General features: G+C 33.1%; 1 protein-coding gene and 1 pseudogene across 1 annotated transcript; both read right to left on the reverse strand.

Annotated features, from left to right (window-relative positions):
* Positions 1-10,680: 10,680 nt before the first annotated feature.
* LOC134280094 (zinc finger protein 91-like) lies at positions 10,681-12,931 on the reverse strand. The gene has a single exon (XM_062762524.1). It carries the CDS (start codon positions 12,929-12,931, stop codon positions 11,153-11,155), a length of 1,779 nt encoding a protein of 592 aa, XP_062618508.1. The 3' UTR covers positions 10,681-11,152.
* Positions 12,932-14,256: 1,325 nt separating this feature from the next.
* Positions 14,257-15,538, reverse strand: LOC134280095 (zinc finger protein 239-like; annotated as a pseudogene).
* Between the last annotated feature and the right edge of the window lie 4,714 nt (positions 15,539-20,252).

The raw sequence follows: 20,252 nt of genomic DNA on the forward strand, positions 1-20,252 counted from the left end.
CCTGCCAGGGATGAGCCTGGGTTGGGGTCTTTGGAGGATCAAAGACCTTTAAGGAGGGAGGTATGTAATGGTTAGGGCCGTGAATATCGGCCTGGATAGCTCAGTTGGTAGAGCACCTGACTAGAGATACAGAGGTCCCCGGTTCGATTCCCGGTCCATACATTTTCTCCTTTCCTGTTACATTTTCAATTGTTTATTTTAATTTTCAAGAAACAGTTTCATATCAAATATCTGTAAATTATGTTTAATATTCGCTGGTTTTTTAAACTGGGGGCGAGTTGTCTTGAGTAGGGGCGAGTTGTCCTAAATTGGGGACGAGTTGTCATAAATTGGGGGCGAGTTGTCTTGGGGGCGACCTGTCTTGGGGGCGAGTTGTCCAGCATTCCAACTTCCAAGGGATGTTACACAAATAGAATATTTTAGTACTTGCCCTCTGAGAGGTTTCAATTGTAAATTCACTGTCCCTCCTAGAAATATACAGGCTGATGGATTACTAAGAATAAAAGATTTCTACATGTAAATTCAAAATTGCACTGACCTGGCAGCTGGCTTCGTCACCCTGTCAGTGTTTGTTTGTAAATAGTCAAAATGTCGATCCCGATCATAATGTTGGAGTGGTAAAACTAGTCTATCCGACTCCCTATTGTCGGATTTTGTTTTTAATTATTGATATCTTTGCAACCATAGATGACTGAAAATAATTTTGCAAGTATATGTTAGTTTATTTTAGTCTTATTCTGCAAACAAAACATTTAATATACATGTATATCATTTATCATGTTTATGGAAATTGACACTTCGCACTCTGTCCATAGGACATGTCATTTAGTACAGTCACAGACACAAAATTCTTCATTGCTTTTATCATGTTTATGGACCTAAAGCTTTTAATTTTGTATTTAAACTAACTTGATATCTATTTTTATTGATTATGCGCCTATAGTTATAACACCATTTTAAATTTTACTTTTTTTCAAATTTTGCGAGGAATGATTGAAAAAAATTGATATATAAAAAAGGGGGTAAACGTGTCCAAAAGGCTGTTTTGTTAGTTTTCTCCGGTCAATCTTAAAAGAAGTTTATGTTTTTGTACACCTTGTACATTTTTTTTATTTTTCTAGAAAACAATGGCATATAAACAATTTAAATTTGAAGAATTATAAAAATAACTAGAGCCGAGCTCGTTGCAAAGCAACGAATAGCTACGGAAAGGACCTTGAGTCTAGGTCAAACCATTCTAAAGTTATTTAGTAAGCAAGCTTAAGGCTTGTTAAGGAAACTAGGAAAAAGACTGTAAAGGAATGCTATCATGTGCATGACCTTGAACTTTCTAAATGACCTTGCGACAAGCATTAACAAACTCTTTTATAAAAAAATACATAATCTGTGTAACCGACTGGAAAAGTTTACGTTTGTTTTTTAGATATTCTTTTAGTCCATACATGCACCCAAAACATCTTATCTTTAATGACCTTGAAGTTGAGTCAAGGTCATGCCCCACCATGCATTATGTCAGCAATGTTTCACTGGTACAAATACGGTTGAGAATTTAAAGTTTCTCTGTCAGTAACATTGACTCGTTCAAAAAACTGGATATGTTCTGTCAATTTTATTCTGAACGTATATCGATTCGAAAGAATTTAATTATTTATTAGGTTCAAAACTATGATTTACATAATGATTTAACTAGAAATAAATTTATAGGACATGAATGCCCCGCCCCATGGTTTTATTAGTACATTGTAAATAATGCAACATCAAATCTGTATGTGTATGACGTTTGCTGAGAATATCTTGAATAGTTTCTAAAAAAATGAAATCTTAAAAATTGATATAGATTAAAGAATTCCCTTCAGATAATGCATATATGCATAAGCTTACATAAAAATATCTCAAACGGTTTCTTTTATAGCAAAATGCAAATTAAAGACAAGTGAGGTCAAGGTCACAGGAAAGTGCAAGATCAAAATGTTTCAGGATACTAAAGTTTGATAAAAATGTTTTGAATGGATTCTTCAAAACTGAAGGTCTCCCATATGGCACAGTGGTTAGAGCATCTGTTCTACACTAAGGCTTGGATAGCTCTCAATAGTGTGTATCAGGATATGAAGTTGAGTAAAAATATAAATGCTTTCTTCAAAATTGAGCTAAATACTAACTGAATTAGGTAAAGTAAGATGAAGGTGAAAGGAGAGGTCAAAGTAAAAAGGAAATACTGATGCAGTTGAACAGCTTACATCAGTATGTATAGACCATAAGAAGGACATGATTATACTCAGTCTTGAATGGTATGTTTCTGAATTAAACACTAACCTGAGAAAAGTTAGGTAAAGGTCAAAGGAAAGGTAAAACGAAATGTTGATGCAGCTACAAACGTGTAGCTAGCCTATAGTACGTATTGGCACATATCAGTACATATCAGCACATGAAGTTTTTTTTTCCGATTTACATAATCCATTGTCTTTTTCTTTGTCCACCTGTTCAATGTCTAAAAATAGCTCCATGTGTGAAACCAACCAGGTGTAAAATTATGGTGCCCCGATAGGGAAGCCGAGTTCCGTAATAACATTGATACTTCAGGGGTGAAGTCAATTGAGCGTAACCTTATCGAAATGAGTAATAATGATATTTCAAACACTGATACCAATAAGGTAGCAAAAGATATTTGAAATATTTTTCCTAAATCAGCCAAAGAAACTTTCGGAATTTTTCCAACCAGACAATACTCAGAAAATAAAAAACAAAACAAACCTTGGTTTAATAGAGAATGCAAAACAGCTAGAAGAAAATTCCACTTAGCTAAAAGAATGCATAACTTGTGTAAATCAGAAGAAAACAAACAAAATCGTATAGAGATGAGTAGAAGTTATAAAAAAGTCATGGATAACAGTATTAGAAATTATGAGCCTGACCTTACCCGTAAAATCATGCAATTACGCACTACAAATACTAAAGCGTACTGGAAAATATTAAATTCTTCTGATAAAAAGTCAAAGAGTGCAGTAGATATTGAAGAGGTATTTAAATATTTGTGTAACAGGAAAGGAGAACATGTATGGCTGGACCGGGAATCGAACCCGGGACCCCTGTATCACTAGTCAGGTGCTCTACCGATTGAGCTATCCAGGCCGATATCCACGGCCCTAGCCATTACATTCCTCCCTCCTTAAAGGTCTTTGGCCCTCATTGTAATGTAATTTATACACTGAAGAGTTCTACTTCCGGTTACATTTGAAAGGTATTAAAAAATTCTACACTTCTTTTGTTCTTTTTGTTCTTTAACAAAATATTTCCAAGTAAAAAGATATCGTAGAAAATGTGCTGAAAATTTTGAAATTCGCAAAGGGACTATTTTCGGGCCATATCGAGCGTCGGCGCTTCGTACTTCCGGTAGTTATGACATACCTAATACCTTTCTCCAAAGGTTGCTCTAGCATCACTGAAAATTTCATGCAGCTGTGTCAAGCGCTTTTTGAGAAAACTGCCGGACAAAGTGACCCTCTAAAAATCACAAAATCATAGAAAACTCCGAACCGGAAGTGACGTCATCAAAACGAAAAAAAAATCATCGAGTTCATGTAATGCCTCATTAGTCCTGAAAGTTTCATAGATATAAATCGAGCCGTTATTGAGAAATCGCGTGCACAAAATCGATAAGAAAAAAAAACCAATAATAACTAGAGCAAAGCTCGTTGCAAAGCTCGTTGCAAAACGTTAGGTCTTCCTGTTTGACCGGAAGTATCTTTCTTTTTTAACAAAAATGAGAAATAACACCCAAAATGCTTTGAATCCTCTAAAACTATGTTAACTAATGCAGAAAAGCCATTTTTGCTACTTCCAGTTTTACCGGTAGTGACGACGACAGACAGAAAATTAATTATTATGCTCCCAGAGACATGTTATTCTAAAACTTGTCACGAACAGTAAAAATACGCGTTTTTTCACAACTTCCGGTTTGGCCGGAAGTGATTACGCCGGACGGATTTTGATGACTCCCATAGATTAAGCTTGACATTTTGAACAACTTTGCTTTAATCTTTAAACTTTAATCTATTACAAATTCTCAATACTTTATGAGATATAAAGAAAACAATTTCGGCCCCTCTAGGCCCTTTATTTTAGGGGCCAGCCCATTTTTCGACATATCATTTGAAAGATCTTGAAATTCTACACTTCTTTTGTCCTATATGATTTTACAAAATATTTCCAGGTAAAAAGATATTGTAGAAAAGTTGTCAAAATTGTGAAATTCTCGATAGGCCTATTTTCCGGCCATAGCGATCGCTGACGTGCAGCACTTCCCATAAAAATGAAATATCTTATACATATCTGTAGACTTTGGTCTATTATACCTGAAAGTTTCATTTTTCTAAAAAAAAAAAAAAAAACGCCTTAAGTTCATATAATTTGTCATCAATGCTGAAAGTTTCATAAAAATTCATCGGCGCATTTACGAGAAATCGCCTGCACAAAATCGGTAAGAATAATAAGAAGAAAAGTTGAAAAGAAACAACAGAATAACAAGCATTCTGAGAGTATTGCATAAGCAGTACATGTCCCCTACCGGGTTCCCCTTTTTCTTCAGGATGACATTTTATAATAAGCAAAAGTCATGTCCAAGGTAAAATTGAAAGATTTTCAAGTTGTAAATGCCTTAAATCTAATAAAATAATCCACATTAAGACGAAAATTTAACTCATTTCTCCACCGTCTTTTCCTCGCTTCATATTTTTGTTGACAATCGGAAGTTAGCGCAGTTCGAACCCGATCTTAATTTAGCGATTATGAAAAATATTCAAAATGCCATAATTCTGTCAAAAATCAATGAAGCGAAGCGAAATTAGAACTTGATCTGTTACTCATTAAGATACACTCACATACCAAAATTCAGCTCAATATCTGCAAGCGTTTAGAAAAAAGTGTGGAAAACCAAGTAGGACAGACTGACGGGGACAGACAGACGAACGGACAAACGGACGGACGCAGAGGAAACCTATAGTCCCCTCCGGTTTCACCGGTAGGGGACTAATAAGAAGGTCTTCCGTTGAAACGGAAGACCTTAATAAAAAGATAAGTGAAAAAGAAACATAAAATCACTAGAAGGTCTTCCGCTGAAGCCGGAAGACCTCAAATAATCTTAATCATCAGAATCAGTAGAAAGTCTTCCGTTGGAAACAGAAGACCTTAAAGATATTTTGAGATTTTTGTTTCTGAAAGATGTGGACAGTTTCAACATAACAATTTTTTAATGTTATCTAAAAAAGATTTCAAATATTGGTTTGGCAAATAAATATGTTTGATTTTCATAATTTAACAAAAATTTGATGTGATTTGGCGCAGAACTAAATAAATTATGATATCACCTTTCTTCATGTTCAATTTTGTTTGTTGAATTTTTAGAGGTATGTATATAGACGTGTTGTATGCAGGTATGGGGTAATCGTAATCAGTAATCGTAATCAGCTGTAATCGATTACAGTTTGCCAAGTAATCATGAGTAATCAGTAATCATCCATTTTTAAAGATTACAAGTAATCGTAAATTAATCGATTACTGTGAAAAAATGTAATCATGATTTCTTTTTGATTACTTTATGATTACAATTTTGAAAACAAAGTTCATAAAATCATGATTTTTGATGATGTTCAGTAAATATTTTTCAGTGTATAGAATTGTTGATTGACTCGGAAGAAAAAAAATTAGTTTTAGAATTATAAGTTATAACTAGACAAAGCTCGTTGCAGAGAAGGTCTTCCGTCAAGTTTTGACCGGAAGTGCCGGAAATGACATGATCAAAAGAAAGCAATGAGCTAAATCGTCTCCAGTGACTTTATACTTTCAATTTTGCATCAAAACCTTCAAAATCAAATTATTGGCTACTTCCTTTGACCGGAATTTTGGATTTTTCGAAAAATTAATTTTTATGCTTGCAGAGACATATGTTATCCAAGAACTTATATAAGAACAGCAAAAATACGCGTTTTCTGACTACTTCCGGTTTGTCCAAAAGTGACGTACGGATGTATTTTGATACTTCAGTAGATAAAGCTTGACATTTTGAACAACTTTGCTTCTTGGACGTATTTAAAATTCTCAATACTTTTTGAGATATAGAGAAAAAACTTTCGGCCCCTTAATTTTAGGGGCCAGCCCTTTTTTCGAGATATCATTTAAAAGATCTTGTTACACTTCTTTTGTTCTATATGTTTCAACAAAATATTCCCAGGTAAAAAGATATCGTAGAAAAGGGGGTAAAAATTTTGAAATTGGCATTACGACTATTTTCGCGCCATAGCAAGCGCCGATGTGCGGCACTTCAGATAGAAATGAAATTAATTTTACATATCTATAGACTTCGGACTATCAGACCTGAAATTTTCACGTTTCTATCTATAGCCATTTTTTAGAATTTCGAGGACAACCTGACCCTTCAAAAATCATAAAATCGACAATATTTGACAAACCGGAAGTGACGTCATCAAATCGGAAAAAAATGCATAAGGTTCAAGTAATGCTACATGAGTCCTGAAAGTTTCATGGAAATCCATCCAGCCGTTTCCGAGAAATTGCGTGCACAAAATCGGTAAGAATAAAAAGAATAATAACTAGAGCAAAGCTCGTTGCAAAGCAACGAGTAGGTCTTCCGTCCGGTTTTGACCGGAAGTGCCGGAAGTGACATAAAAAAAGAAAGCAATGAGCAATGTCGTCTCCAGTGACTATATAATTTCAATTTTCATCAAAAACCTTCAAAATTTATTTTTTACTTCCGGTTTGATCGGAAATGACAACAACGGACGGAAAATTAATTTTTATGCGCCTAGAGACATATGTCATCCAAAAACTTGTCAAGAACGGCAAATATACGCGTTTTCCGACTATTTCCGGTTTCGCCGGAAATGACGCCTGAACGTATATTGACGACTGCAGTAGATAAAGCTTGACATTTTGAACAACTTTGCTTCTTTTCTATTACAAATTCTCAATACTTTTTGAGATATAAGGAAAAAACTTTCGGCCCCTCTAGGTCCCTCATTTTAGGAGCCAGCCCCTTTTGCAATATATCATTTGAAAGATCTTGGAATTCTACACTTCTTTTGTTCTATATGTTTTAACAAAATGTTTCCAGGTAAAAAGATATGTGTAGAAAAGGTGTTCAAAAATTTGAAATTCGCGATACGACTAAGTTTCGGGCCATAGCGAGCGCCGACGTACGTCACTTCCGATAAAAATGAAATACGTTATACATATCTATAGACTTTGGTCTATCAACCTGAAAGTTTCATGTTTCTATCTTAAGCCATTATTGAGAAAGTGAAAGACAACATGACCCTTCAAAAAATATAAAATCGACAATATCTCCAAACCGGAAGTGACGTCATCAAATCGAAAAAAATGCATTTAAGTAATGCTATATAAGTCCTGAAAGTTTCATTAAAATCCATAAGCCGTTTTCGAGAAATCGCGTGCACAAAATCGGTAAGAAAAAAAAGAATAATAATAATAAAAGTGAAAAAGAAACCTAAGAATAACAAGAAGGTCTTCCGCTGAAGACGGAAGACCTTAATTAATTAACTTCTCATGTCTCCAGAAATGCTTAAAATCAGGTCCATTGTCCTGGCAATGAGTAAATTTTATCAGTTCCTTGCTATATTCGGTATTCATTTCAAAATACTTTAGCAGTTCAGCAAATCGCCATTTTTGATAAGATATATGCATATACTGATAGAAAATTACTACAGAAACGGTCCGGACAAAATCACAAAATAAAAATGAAAAAAAAAACACCTGTAAAATTCAAAATAATAATCGTATCAAGATGAAAATATCAGGTGCACAACTTCATATTGTGAATAACATTTGTACACTTTTTCAGACAAATCCTTTGAAGAGTTTCTTTTAATGGTCCGGACAAAATCTTATCTACAGGCAGACGGACATGGTGAAAAGAAAAGTTAAACTTCGTTTGCGGGGGTATAAAAAAGTTTAATACGGATAAATTTTGATCAGAAAAGCCCAGTTACGCATTTGAATGAGGTTAGCCAAACATTTGTGTTTAAACGATTTTTTGTAAATATTTTTTTTTTCATTGAGAGAATCAGAAAGTTTAAAAAAAGATTTTACAAAATTGTGCATAAATAATCGTAACAAAATGTCAAAGATTGTTTCATAATTAATTAAAATTGAATTTTCATTTTCTTGATTTTTTGTATAATATCCCTCCTCTTTATACGAGTTTTTAAAAAATAAAAATATCTCTATTCAATGTATTTATTAGTCAGATTTTAGCTGAAAAACCAAAACAATGCAGAACACAATTATAAATTGATACAATTTGCATTGTATATGAATAAACTAGTATTGTACACCAAGCATACTATACTAAATACTTACATTTACAAATAATAAATACACACATGAACAACTAATCAAAGCATTCAAGATTCATTTCATCAACATGTAATTAAGGACAATCATATTTAAATAAATTTCATAAACAGGATAAATAAAAATCTTCAATTTCTCCGCAATATTTAAATTAAGTTTACATCACACATAGGAGTTCATCGTTTTTTAACCAAAACTAATTGAAGATATTTTCAAAGATTTTCATCTAGAAATACCAACTATATAACATTTATGTAAGCAAAGGCCAATGTTGGCTAATTGACTGTAACATAAATGGAATTTTGTGATTAATGTCAGACTACTCTTGCCAAATTAACTTACTTAAGGTCATTGGCAACGAAGGGTTTCGGAGAAAAAAGGTTTTACCCAGGTTTTTTACTTATGAAAAAAAGTCATTGAGAGTGATCTCCCGTATGGAATTCTCTAGGCGCTGAAAACAAAGTTAAAGCATCTGTAACAGCTGAGAGGTGAAACAAAAGCACGTGTGTTTTTTTATCGGAATACATTCAACTCTACAATAATAAAAGAAAAGCAGCGATGGGTTTGTTTACATTGTGTTGAGGGGGCAGACAGTGTCGTTAGAATAGGTAAATGATTGCTGGGAAGTGCAAAGGTGTGAAATAACTATCTGAAAGTGTTGATAGCTAGGTGGACCGAATGAGAACGATTCCATAGGTTTTGTGAATGATGCACTATTAAAAAGTTACTATATATCCTTGCAAAAATGTTTTTTGACAGTTCGTTTCCAATTAAGTAAATTATAGAATAGAAACAAACAACATGAACAACTACTGTTGATCATTATGAATATTGATTAGATGTTATTACAGTAAAGGGAAGTAACTCAAAATTAAAGAACAGTGCTGGTATTTCTGTGTCTTGTTTCTATATTCGCATTATCAGCCAAAGTATATGCATGTCATGGGAAATGAGGGTACAACAATGTATTTTATTTAAAAACTTAATGAAATTAATGTGTTTTAGAGAAAACGTATGGTTAAAAATAATATAGGTTTTCCAACATTTTACATAGGAAATGCATTGAAAATTCTAAAAACATTGATTTGACAAAATCGTTAAAGGAAGGCTGGCTTGATGGGTAAAAAGGAACTGAATTGAACATGTTTGGTACCATTAAACCTTTCAAAAAATCTTGAAAAATTCTGTACCAAAACCAAAAACGTTGCAGAATGTTAAAGAATGGGTGGACTTAACTAGCCAGAAAAAATGCTGCAAATTTAAGTTCCATAAAATGTAAATTTTTTCCATCATATAAACCCCCGATATCTTAACTGTGTATTTATGGTACGGATGTGAATTTAAAATGCTCTTTTCGAGTTAAACTAAATAAATATCGAAGGCATGGTGCCTGAAGATTTGTTGAATTTCAATAGATAATCAGGGTCACGCATTTTTCATCGTCTGAATAAAAAGTCAGCGCATGTTTGTCGGCTGTTCTTACGAAAACTGTAGTTGTATATTGAACAAAATAATGACATATTAAAAGGAGAAGTGCTGACAAATGTGCGCTCACACTTAATTTAACAAAAAAAACATGTTCCAAACAAACTTCTCGCTTCCATTGTTATGACTTCGATTGACCTGCTAAATATACAATTCATCACGTGATGTCCACCTGCGAGTGAACTTGTGGAACAGTTACATTGTATTCTTTAACATGACCTAAATGTAAATCATTATGTTTGGTGCCCTTTTCAGACTTTAGCACATTAAATGTTGTTTAAATTTTGCGTGTCCTCACATTTAAAAAAAAAAAAATCATAATGACATTGCTGTAATATTCCAAACACGTATTCGAATTTCTAGAGAGAGAGATGGAGAGAGAAAAATGTCAACAATGACACCGATCGATAGCCCCGCCTCCTATTAATATTGATAGCGCAACCTAAAAAACCACTCCGGGTACATGTCAAATTCCGGAAGACTACACTAATGTATCATTGTTTCAATTTTGATTCATGGCAATAAGACATTGCTTTTGTACATATGTTCTAGCTAAAATAACCATGTATACGTTGCTCTTTCTATTGGTTATAATATATTTTTGATTCACTTTATTTTCAACTTGTTAGAGTAGTCTCATCAAGATCCAAAATAAGGCGTTAAGTCAACCCATTGTTTACAAGGACTTTACTTATATGTGTACCTATCTGTACCAGACATATTTCTCTTAAAAAGATATATGGAACAAATCACTGTTAAATTAATTTCAATTTCCAGATGTATCTATCTTTTTTGATTTCTCAATTCAATCGAAATTATCGGTTGAATCAAATTTGTGAGTTTCTCACCATTCTGTTCTGTTTCCAGAGGTATTCTGGTATAGGCTTTCAAACTTTTATATATATATCCGCAAATGGCTCTTCATCTATGGCTTTTTTCAACTGACTTTCTACAAACATCCCATTAGTAAGGTTTGAAATACGTCACCATGAGTTTCTGTAGGTTACTTTAAATGCAATTTGTACGGTTTTGCATTTATTTGAAATGCGTCACCATGAGTTTTTGTAAGTTTAAATGCTAGATCTGTGGATATTTTTTCAAATTTCCAAACACATCACAATACTAAGGTTTCTCGCCTCTATATATCTGTATATAGATTTTTTTACGTATGCATTAGTAATTGATTGAATACCTTTCCGAAAATATCACAATTCTTAGGTTTCTCGTCTCTATATTTCTGTATATAGATCGGTTGAATGATTTTCTACACAGATTTAACAGGTTAATCACACGTGTGTATCTTCCGGTGTTTGTCTAGATCTGACTTTTTACAATATGCTCTAAGACAGAAATCACATTTATAAGGTTTATTTCCAGTATGTGTCATCTTGTGTCTTTTTAAATCAGTGGCATATTTAAAGGCCCTCTCACATACATCACACTTGTAGGGTTCATCACCTGTATGTATTCTCATGTGTCCTTGTAAGGTGTCTTTCCGAGAGAATAACTTATCACAAACCTCACAATTATACGGTTTATCACCCGTATGTGTTCTCATGTGTGTCTGTAAGTGATTTGTCTGGCTGAATGCTTTCTCACACACATCACATTTATAAGGTTTATCACCTGTATGTGTCCTCATATGTTTCTGTAAGTTTCCTGAATTGTTGAATGCCTTCCCACACACATCACATTGAAAAGATTTATCACCAGAATGTACATCACATTGATAAGGTTTATCACCTGTATGTGTTCTCATGTGTATCTGTAATTGATTTGTCTGGCTGAATGCTTTCTCACACACATTACATTTATAAGGTTTATCACCTGTATGTATTCTCATGTGTGTCTGTAAGTGATTTGTCTGGCTGAATGCTTTCTCACACACATTACATTTATAAGGTTTATCACCTGTATGTGTTCTCATGTGTTTTTGTAAGTTCTGTGATTGGTTGAAGGCCTTCCCGCACACATCACATTGATAAGATTTATCACCTGTGTGTATCTTCGTGTGGCGGTATAAGTTGCCTAAATTATTGAAAGCCTTCCCACACACATCACAGTTTTTAAGTTTATCACCTGTGTGTATCCTCAAGTGTTCATGACAGGTATAAGACCGGCTGAATGCTTTTCCACACACATGACATTTATAAGGTTTATCACCTGTGTGTGTCCTCATGTGTGTCTGACAAGTATATGAATGGCTGAATGCCTTGCCACACACATCGCATTTATAAGGTTTATCTCCGGTATGTGTCCTCATGTGTGTTTTATAATTGGTGACATATTTGAAGGCCTTCTCACAAACACCACATTTGTAAGGTTCATCACCTGTATGTATTCTCATGTGTACTTGTAAGGTATCCTTCCGTTTGAATAACTTTCCACAAACGTAACATTTATAAGGTTTATCACCTGTATGTGTTCTCAAGTGTGTCTGTAAGTGATTTGTCTGGCTGAATGCTTTCCCACACACAACACATTTATAAGGTTTATCACCTGTATGTGTTCTCATGTGTTTTTGTAAGTTGTGTGCTTGGTTGAATGCCTTCCCACACACATCACATGTATAAGGTTTATCACCTGTATGTATCCTCATGTGTCTTTTTAAGGAGCCGGAATCGGCCAATGCCTTCTCACACACACTGCATTTATAAGGTATATCACCTGCATGTGTTTTCATGTGTTTCTGTAAATGTTGTGACTGACTGAATGCTTTCCCACACATGTCACATTGATAAAATTTATCACCAGTATGTGTCCTCATGTGGCAGTATAAGTTACATAATTTGTTGAATGCCTTCCCACACACCTCACATTTATAAGGTTTATCACCTGTATGTATCCTCATGTGTTCATGACGGGTATAAGACTGGGTGAATGCCTTCCCACACACATCACACTTATAAGGTTTGTCTCCAGTATGTATTCTTTTATGTCTGATCAAGCTACTGGACAGGCTGAAGTTCTTTAAACAGAAATCACATTGAAAAGCTTTGCTGGTTGACTCTTCAGCCTCACTTTGAATCTTTGAATTGGATGACCCGACTTCTTTTTCCATCTGTAAATTTAGCAAAAATTGTTTAAAGTAGTGTGTTAAGCTATGATTTTTGATGATTATATGTAGAAAAATTAGAAATTAGACTTAAATGAATTCCATTGCAAACAAAATTTTACTTTCCTTTTTTTCTTTCTCTTTTTCCCACTATACAGGTGAATAATACGATATATTCAAAACGTATTTCGGTAAAAACCGATGTGTCTTGTTTTCTATATTTTAAAACAATGAAGAAAAAGTACATTTTAAATATGTTGCTTAAAAACAATTCTTTAGTTTTGAAAATTATGTTAAATTACCGAATAAGTGGAATTTTTAGTGTGACGCAAATGTAGCAATTTGTCCTTAAAATTGGGTATTTAATTTTTAGCGAGATGTAATAAGAGTGATTTTGAAATGCCGACTTAAAAACGTATTACAACTTTAACACGACTAAATAAATACAAGAGGCCCATGGGCCACATTGCTCACCTGAGCACTGTGAGTAAGAAAAAGGAGAAATTGGTATATCATTGAAAAGTTTAAATCCAGAAGTAAATCCATGACCAGCTATGGTTTTGTTCTTCTTGAGAAGATAATTTTAAAGAAATTTCCTATATATATCTATGTAAAACTTTGGTCGGCCATTGTGGCCCCGCCCTAGCCCTGGGGGTCATGATTTGCACAAACTTGAATCTACACTACCTGAGGATGCTTCCATATAAATATGATCAATTACAGCTTTGTTATTCATGAGAAGATTTTTAAAGAATTCTCATATATATTTCTATGTTAAACTTTGCTCGGCCACTGTGGACCCGCCCTACCCCGGTGGTCATGCTTTGAACAAACTTAAATCTACACTACCTGAGGATGGTAACACATGAGTTTAAATTTTCCTGGCATAGTGGTTTTAAGAAGATTTTTAAAACATACCAATAAATTTTCAATAATTCCCAATTATCTCTTGAGAAGAAGTCAAAAATGTGAAAAGTGTACAGACAGACAGACGGATGCTGGATACAATATTATCAGAATTTAGCTCACTTGAGCCTTCGGCTCAGGTGAGCTAAAAACGGGATTTTCTGTATCCTTATTTTGCATCATAACTTTGTAGCTAACTGGGATTTAAGCCCATTCTTTGCTACGCTGCTAGTCAACACAGGTCAAAGTGTTGTTAATGTTTATAAGGATAATATCAAAATTAATTGAGATTTTTATTAAGGATTTTTTGACAGGTTTGATTAAATCGTGTTATTTGTCTCTTCACTTTCTTCTTTGATATATCTGATTTGAAAACAGCTCTTATTAATAGGTATATCACTGATGTTCATTTACATGACATTTTGTCAGACAATAAATATGTAATTACATATATGAATCCTCATGTGTTTTTGAAAGGTATCTGATCTTCTGAATGTCTGTCCACAAACACCACATTCATAAGTTTTTTCACCTGTATGTATCCTCATGTGTCTAAGTTTGGAACTTGAACGGTAAAATGCCTTTCCACACACATCACATGTATATAAGGTTTTTCACCAGTATGTGTCCTCGTGTGACTTTGTAAGATGTTTGACTGAGTGAATGTCTTTTCACACATATTGCATTTATAAAGTTTATCACCTGTATGTATCCTCATTAAATTCAATAAATTACTTGAATGGTTAAATGCCTTCTGGCAAACATCACCTTCATAAGGTTTATCACCTGAATGTGTCCTCATGTGATTCTGTAAGTAACCTGAACGAGTGAATGCCTTTCCACACATATTACATTTATAAGGTTTATCATCTAATTGTAATATCCTCCTGTGACTCTGTAAGTCACTTGAACGAGAGAATGCCTTCCCACACACTTCACATGTATATGGTTTTTCACCTGTGTGTGTCCTCATGTGAGTCTGTAAGTCACTTGAACGAGTGAATGCCTTCCTACACACAAAACATATATCAGGTTTTTCACCTGTATGTATAATCATATGGTCATGTAGGGCTTTTGCTCCAGAAAAACTCCTTTCACACACATCACAATTGATAGGTTTTTCAACAGTCTGTGTCCTAATGTGATTCTGTAATTTCCTAGCTGGTTGAATTCCTTCCCACAAACATCACATTTGTATGGTTTTTCACCAGTATGTATCCTCATGTGACTCTTTAGATTTCCTGACCAACTGAATGCATGCCTTCTCACACACTTCACATTTATAAGGCTTTTCAGCTGTGTGTGTACTCATGTGTGTCTCACTGAATGACTTCTCAAATTCATCACATTTATAAAGTGTTTTATCTGTGTGTATCCTCGTATTTCTCTGTAAGGTACCTTATTGGTTCCTAGTTTTTTCCACATGCATTACAACAATAAGATACATTACCATTTTGTGTCCTCATGTAGATAGTAAAGTCATCTGATAAAGACAATGCCTTCCGACAAAATTCACACTTAAAAATTTCGTCCCTGGTTTGAGAACTTTTTTTGTCTCTGTAAGTAATTTGAACTACACTTTAATGGCGTTTTACTTACATGTGTGTTGATGTGCCTTTCTGAATTTCCAGTTTGATCTTCATAGTTCTGTAATTGTTCAAGGTCTTTCTGAATATTTGAATGGGGTTCGAGATCTCTACTTTCCTTCTGCAAGAATGACAAAGAAACCAGTTTTAATGCTCCATAAGGCACTGTTCTGATTATATGTATTGTAAGGATAAAAAGTTAAACAAATAAAGATTAAGTTATACTGATTCAAGGTAACAAAAAACAAAGGCAAATTCTTGTTATTTGCGCTGTGAATTTCTTAAAGTCGAAACTGCTCAATTTGGTTAAAAAGACTATTTATGACTTGGCCTCTTGCTAACCATGAATCAATAAAACGTGACGTAATTGTCTCTCTTATCAATGCTTTAGAACATCATCATAGTTTTTAAAAATCTTTTTTGGGTAAATGTGATTAAAAATTGTGTTTTCCACCTCTTCTCTTCTTCTTTGATGAACCTGACTTCACATTAACAGGTAGTTCATTGATGTTCATTTCCATGTCGTTTTGTCAGACTGTATACATGTACCAGCATATATACAGCTCAACGCACATTCTAAGCTCACGTTATTTTGCAGAAATGTTGGTCACATTCTTTTGCAATAAAATGAAAATTATCGACTTTAAGATATACTATGTATTACGGCCATATATTGGACCTAATAAATAAATGATACAATAATTTTAATCATGGTAGCATTTGAAGATGTTATCAAATAAAAAAGCTCCAGCAAAGGATTTTACAAAATTTTGATTTTTGTCAAATTAGTTGCACCTTGAATTTCACATTGAAGTCTCTGGACAGCTAGCGCATGTTTTATTTTATCAGATATTGTAAAAAGTCAATTTCAAACAAATCTCTTGGTGGAAATATGCATAAACTCTCTCTTTATCAAACTATAAAAAAAAAAATAAATTATGTACTGCAGAAATGGTTTGAGAAATCAAAACAATTTCTCTTTTCCATCAAGGGCAGATAACTTCAAAAATTTAAACGTGCAAAATGACTGTCTCCTTACATGTAATCAGTCTTGTGAATTTAGTTTATTTCACTTTTATCTTTATCTAGCAATGCGGTTTTAAAGGAACTTGGACACGGAAATGAAGTTTATTTTTTTCTGTATAATATTACGCATTAAACATTTTAATAGCATTTCACACAAAAATCAACTAAAATTCTTATTTCATTGAAAAGTTATTTTAACTTTGAATTTGTTGGCGGGTTTAATTGACACATCCTTGCACTTTCACATATTTTAACTTTATTCTTTATCCTTCAGAAAAGTGGCAATCTTGTTGTGTATTCATGAGAAATATTAAAATTTTAATCCAGAAAAATAATTTTATTCAAAGTAGAAATGTTAGAAAGCAAAACACCTTCACAAGCGTTCACCCATTCTCAATATAAGGGCTCAAATGATGTCGCCTCATTTTCATTTAAAAGAAATAACACTGATGTAATTTTTAAATCAACATTATAAATAGTCATATAACAATGAATAAGAATTCATATAATTATCGATCTGAAAGGGTATTTAAGGAGTTCCAAATTCAAATATAGTAGCCTATTTGAAATGTACGTTACTGTCGCCGAGGCAAATATTATTCTAAATCCCCTCTGTGTAATATGTAGTTTTGATTCTCAAGTAAAAATTTTCTGATAAGTTAAACCTTGTATCATATGTATTTTTTTTCATAACAATAAATACATTTTCTTTGTGATAATAAATAATTTTTAATGTGCAATGTCCCTGTCGCTTAATTCTATTTCAACCACATTACAAGCAAACACAAAGATTATTCACCTGATAGTTTTGTTCTCCTTTATTTATTGATGGGCTAAATTTGAAATTTTAAAGGATTAATTACTCTTACTTAGATAATGTAACATGAAATTGAACAACTTGAGCAACTTTTATAAATATGTTTACGGAATGAAAGACATTTTCAATCGTAGAGATAAGAAAGAAATGTACGTTACCTATATTCTTCCATTAAGAATACATATTAAGTAGAAAATATGAGACGACTCTGAATAAGCAACCCCTTGTATCCTGTAAACTGGCAAAGACGTTTTGCTAAACACAATTAAAAATTATTTTTTACATGAAAAGTGATCATTTGAAATGTACGTGACTGAAATGTACGTTACCATGAAATTCGAATTAAGTGAATCTCGCACGAATTTTCATGTATTCTAATACTTTCACACACTCGAATGTGTACACAAAGGACAGTTTCAAAGGTTGGAGGTCGGCTAAATCCCAAAATTAATGAAAAGAAACGTCTCTGCTGAGGAAAAAAAATATATTAAGGTCAATCATTATGTAATATAATTTTGATACCTGGTATATATTTCTGAATACGAAACCTGTATGATGCATTTCTTATGATATGCAGGTTCAAATAGTATCAATATATTGCGCGTCTAATGTATGCTTGTGGAAGAGAATTGATTTTTATATTTGAAATGTACGTTACGTATGGTAACGTACATTTTATGTATTTCTAACTGACATTTTTTTTTTAATTTAGTCAATGAATTGCGTTTACACGAGCGAAACAAAATTATCGTTACAATCCATTAGACAACTGGCCACATCTAAATGCACCCCAATCCTCGTAAATGTTTTAAACTGTTACCACATGCTAGAAAATTTGTTTCTAAGTGTCTTAAATTCATCTTTGGCAACCTTTTTGCAGTTTGTTTACTTTTCATGTGCGCCTTTTCGTCAATATTAATTGAATTGTTGTTGATAATTTAAAACAAGGTATGCATAGGCTTATAATTGGTAAAAAAACAAAAAACAAAACAAAAAAGAAAAGAAAAAGAAACAAAACAAATAAACCCAGAACACAAGACGGTCACGTAGATTTCAAATACTGAATACTCAGTTTTGTTTGAATCATTGCATTTTGGGTTATATTTTTCCAGATCTGCTGAAAGGCACGCATGTTTGTGTTTTGAAAAACGATGTTGCAACATACTAAATGAAATTGTTAACAAGACTGTCGATGGATATATTCGGAATAGATTTATGTTAAGTTTCAATGGCCAAACACGAACATTTGTTAGATCATAGCAAAATACATCTGACTCTTATATTTTTTTGTCTGTAACCTTGCACACAGTTAGAAGTAACTAGGCTACGACCGATGGCAATTTCAGCGAAACAGCACAAAAGAATGGTTATGAACTGAGGTGGAGGGGACTCCCCAATAATATGTGAAATGAACGTTACCGAAGTGATGTGACATTCTTGTAGCTGATGACAATAACCTCGTTTGTTACATTATGATTTCTTATATTACTGCATTAAAACGCTTCATTGATATGATTTTTATGTCAAAAATTGTTTTTTTTTCCAATATTTTCTTATTACTAATTTACATATTATTACAAGCTTGAAATGTACGTTACCTACTCATATTCTGAGGCAATCGTGTCTTTATAGTGGTGATTGTGACATATAACACGATGTGATACATAGAGAATCTTTTTTTGGAATAAACTGAAACAAAACAATGAATTTTTAGATGAATTTTAGATGAATTTTAAGCTTTTTATTAAACAGAAATATATCTTGAAATGTACGTTACATTTACATAGTTTTCTAAATCGGCATGGATATATGTTAAAAAAGACAGTAACTTCAAAATAGAATTTTACTACATGTACATGTTAGGTTCCAGTATCTATTAAAAATGACAAGATTCCAAACTGTTCGCTCTTAACAAAACAGAGAGAAGAATTTAAAGCATATATTTAAAAAATGTTTTTACACATCTGGATCAAAAAGTAACCTTTGTTTTTTGAAAGGAAAAATCAAACGCACGTTCGTATGCCGAGAAAATATGTTGCTGACAGAGTTGGTAGGATGTGCTGGTGTTAAGATGAGATATTCCAATTGTGATTTTAATGACTACATTTTTTTGACATATTTTTTTGGACATTGAAGAAAGAGTAACGTACATTTCAAGCTACATTTCTGAATAAAATTACCCTCTACTTTATCGTCTTGTAATTATTTCATGTATTATAATTTGATGAAAAAAATCTGGAAACAAAATCTTCAGATACTTTCTTTCAAAAGTAATTGATAGGAAAAATTTTATCTTGAACTTCATTTTTTTAAAAAATCAGAGAGGCATTTGTGCCCTTATATTGAGAATGGGTGGTTGTCATTCCGAGCTAAGTCATGTGTTCAAATCGATCACACAGTTTTTGTAAGCAAGGCACGAGCTCTGTTTTTGTAGATGTTTAGATTTCACCGGGTGCGTTCAATTGTCAAAAGTCTGTTTGATATGGTTAATAACATTTGTACAAATTTTCAGACAAATCCTTCCAAGAGTTTTTGAGTATTGGTGCGGAAAAAATCTCGTTTACAGGCAGACGGGCTTAGTAATTCCGATAGATACCCCTCCCTAAAACTTCGTTTGCGGGGGGTATAAAAAAGCTTAATACGGATAAATTTTGATCAGAAAAGCCCAGTTAGGCATTTGACTGAGGTTAGCCAAACAATTGTGTTTAAACGCTTGTTTGTAAATATTTTTTTTCAGAGAGAATCAGAAAGTTTAAAATTTCTGGAGATTTTACAAAATTGTGCATAAATGCGTAACAAAATGTCAAAGATTTTTACATAATCAATTAAAATTGAATTTTCATTTTCTTGATTCTTCGTATAATATCCCTCCTCTTCAAACGAGTTTTTAAAAAATAAAAGAAATCTCTAATCAATGTATTTATTAGTAGGATTTTAACTGTAAAACCAAAACAATACAGAACACAATTATAAATTGATACAATTTGCATTG

Source organism: Saccostrea cucullata, unplaced genomic scaffold, assembly GCF_032062105.1.
Source record: "Saccostrea cucullata isolate Sc308-1 unplaced genomic scaffold, CSIRO_AGI_Scuc_v1 ctg1398, whole genome shotgun sequence".
Lineage (NCBI taxonomy): Eukaryota > Metazoa > Mollusca > Bivalvia > Ostreida > Ostreidae > Saccostrea > Saccostrea cuccullata.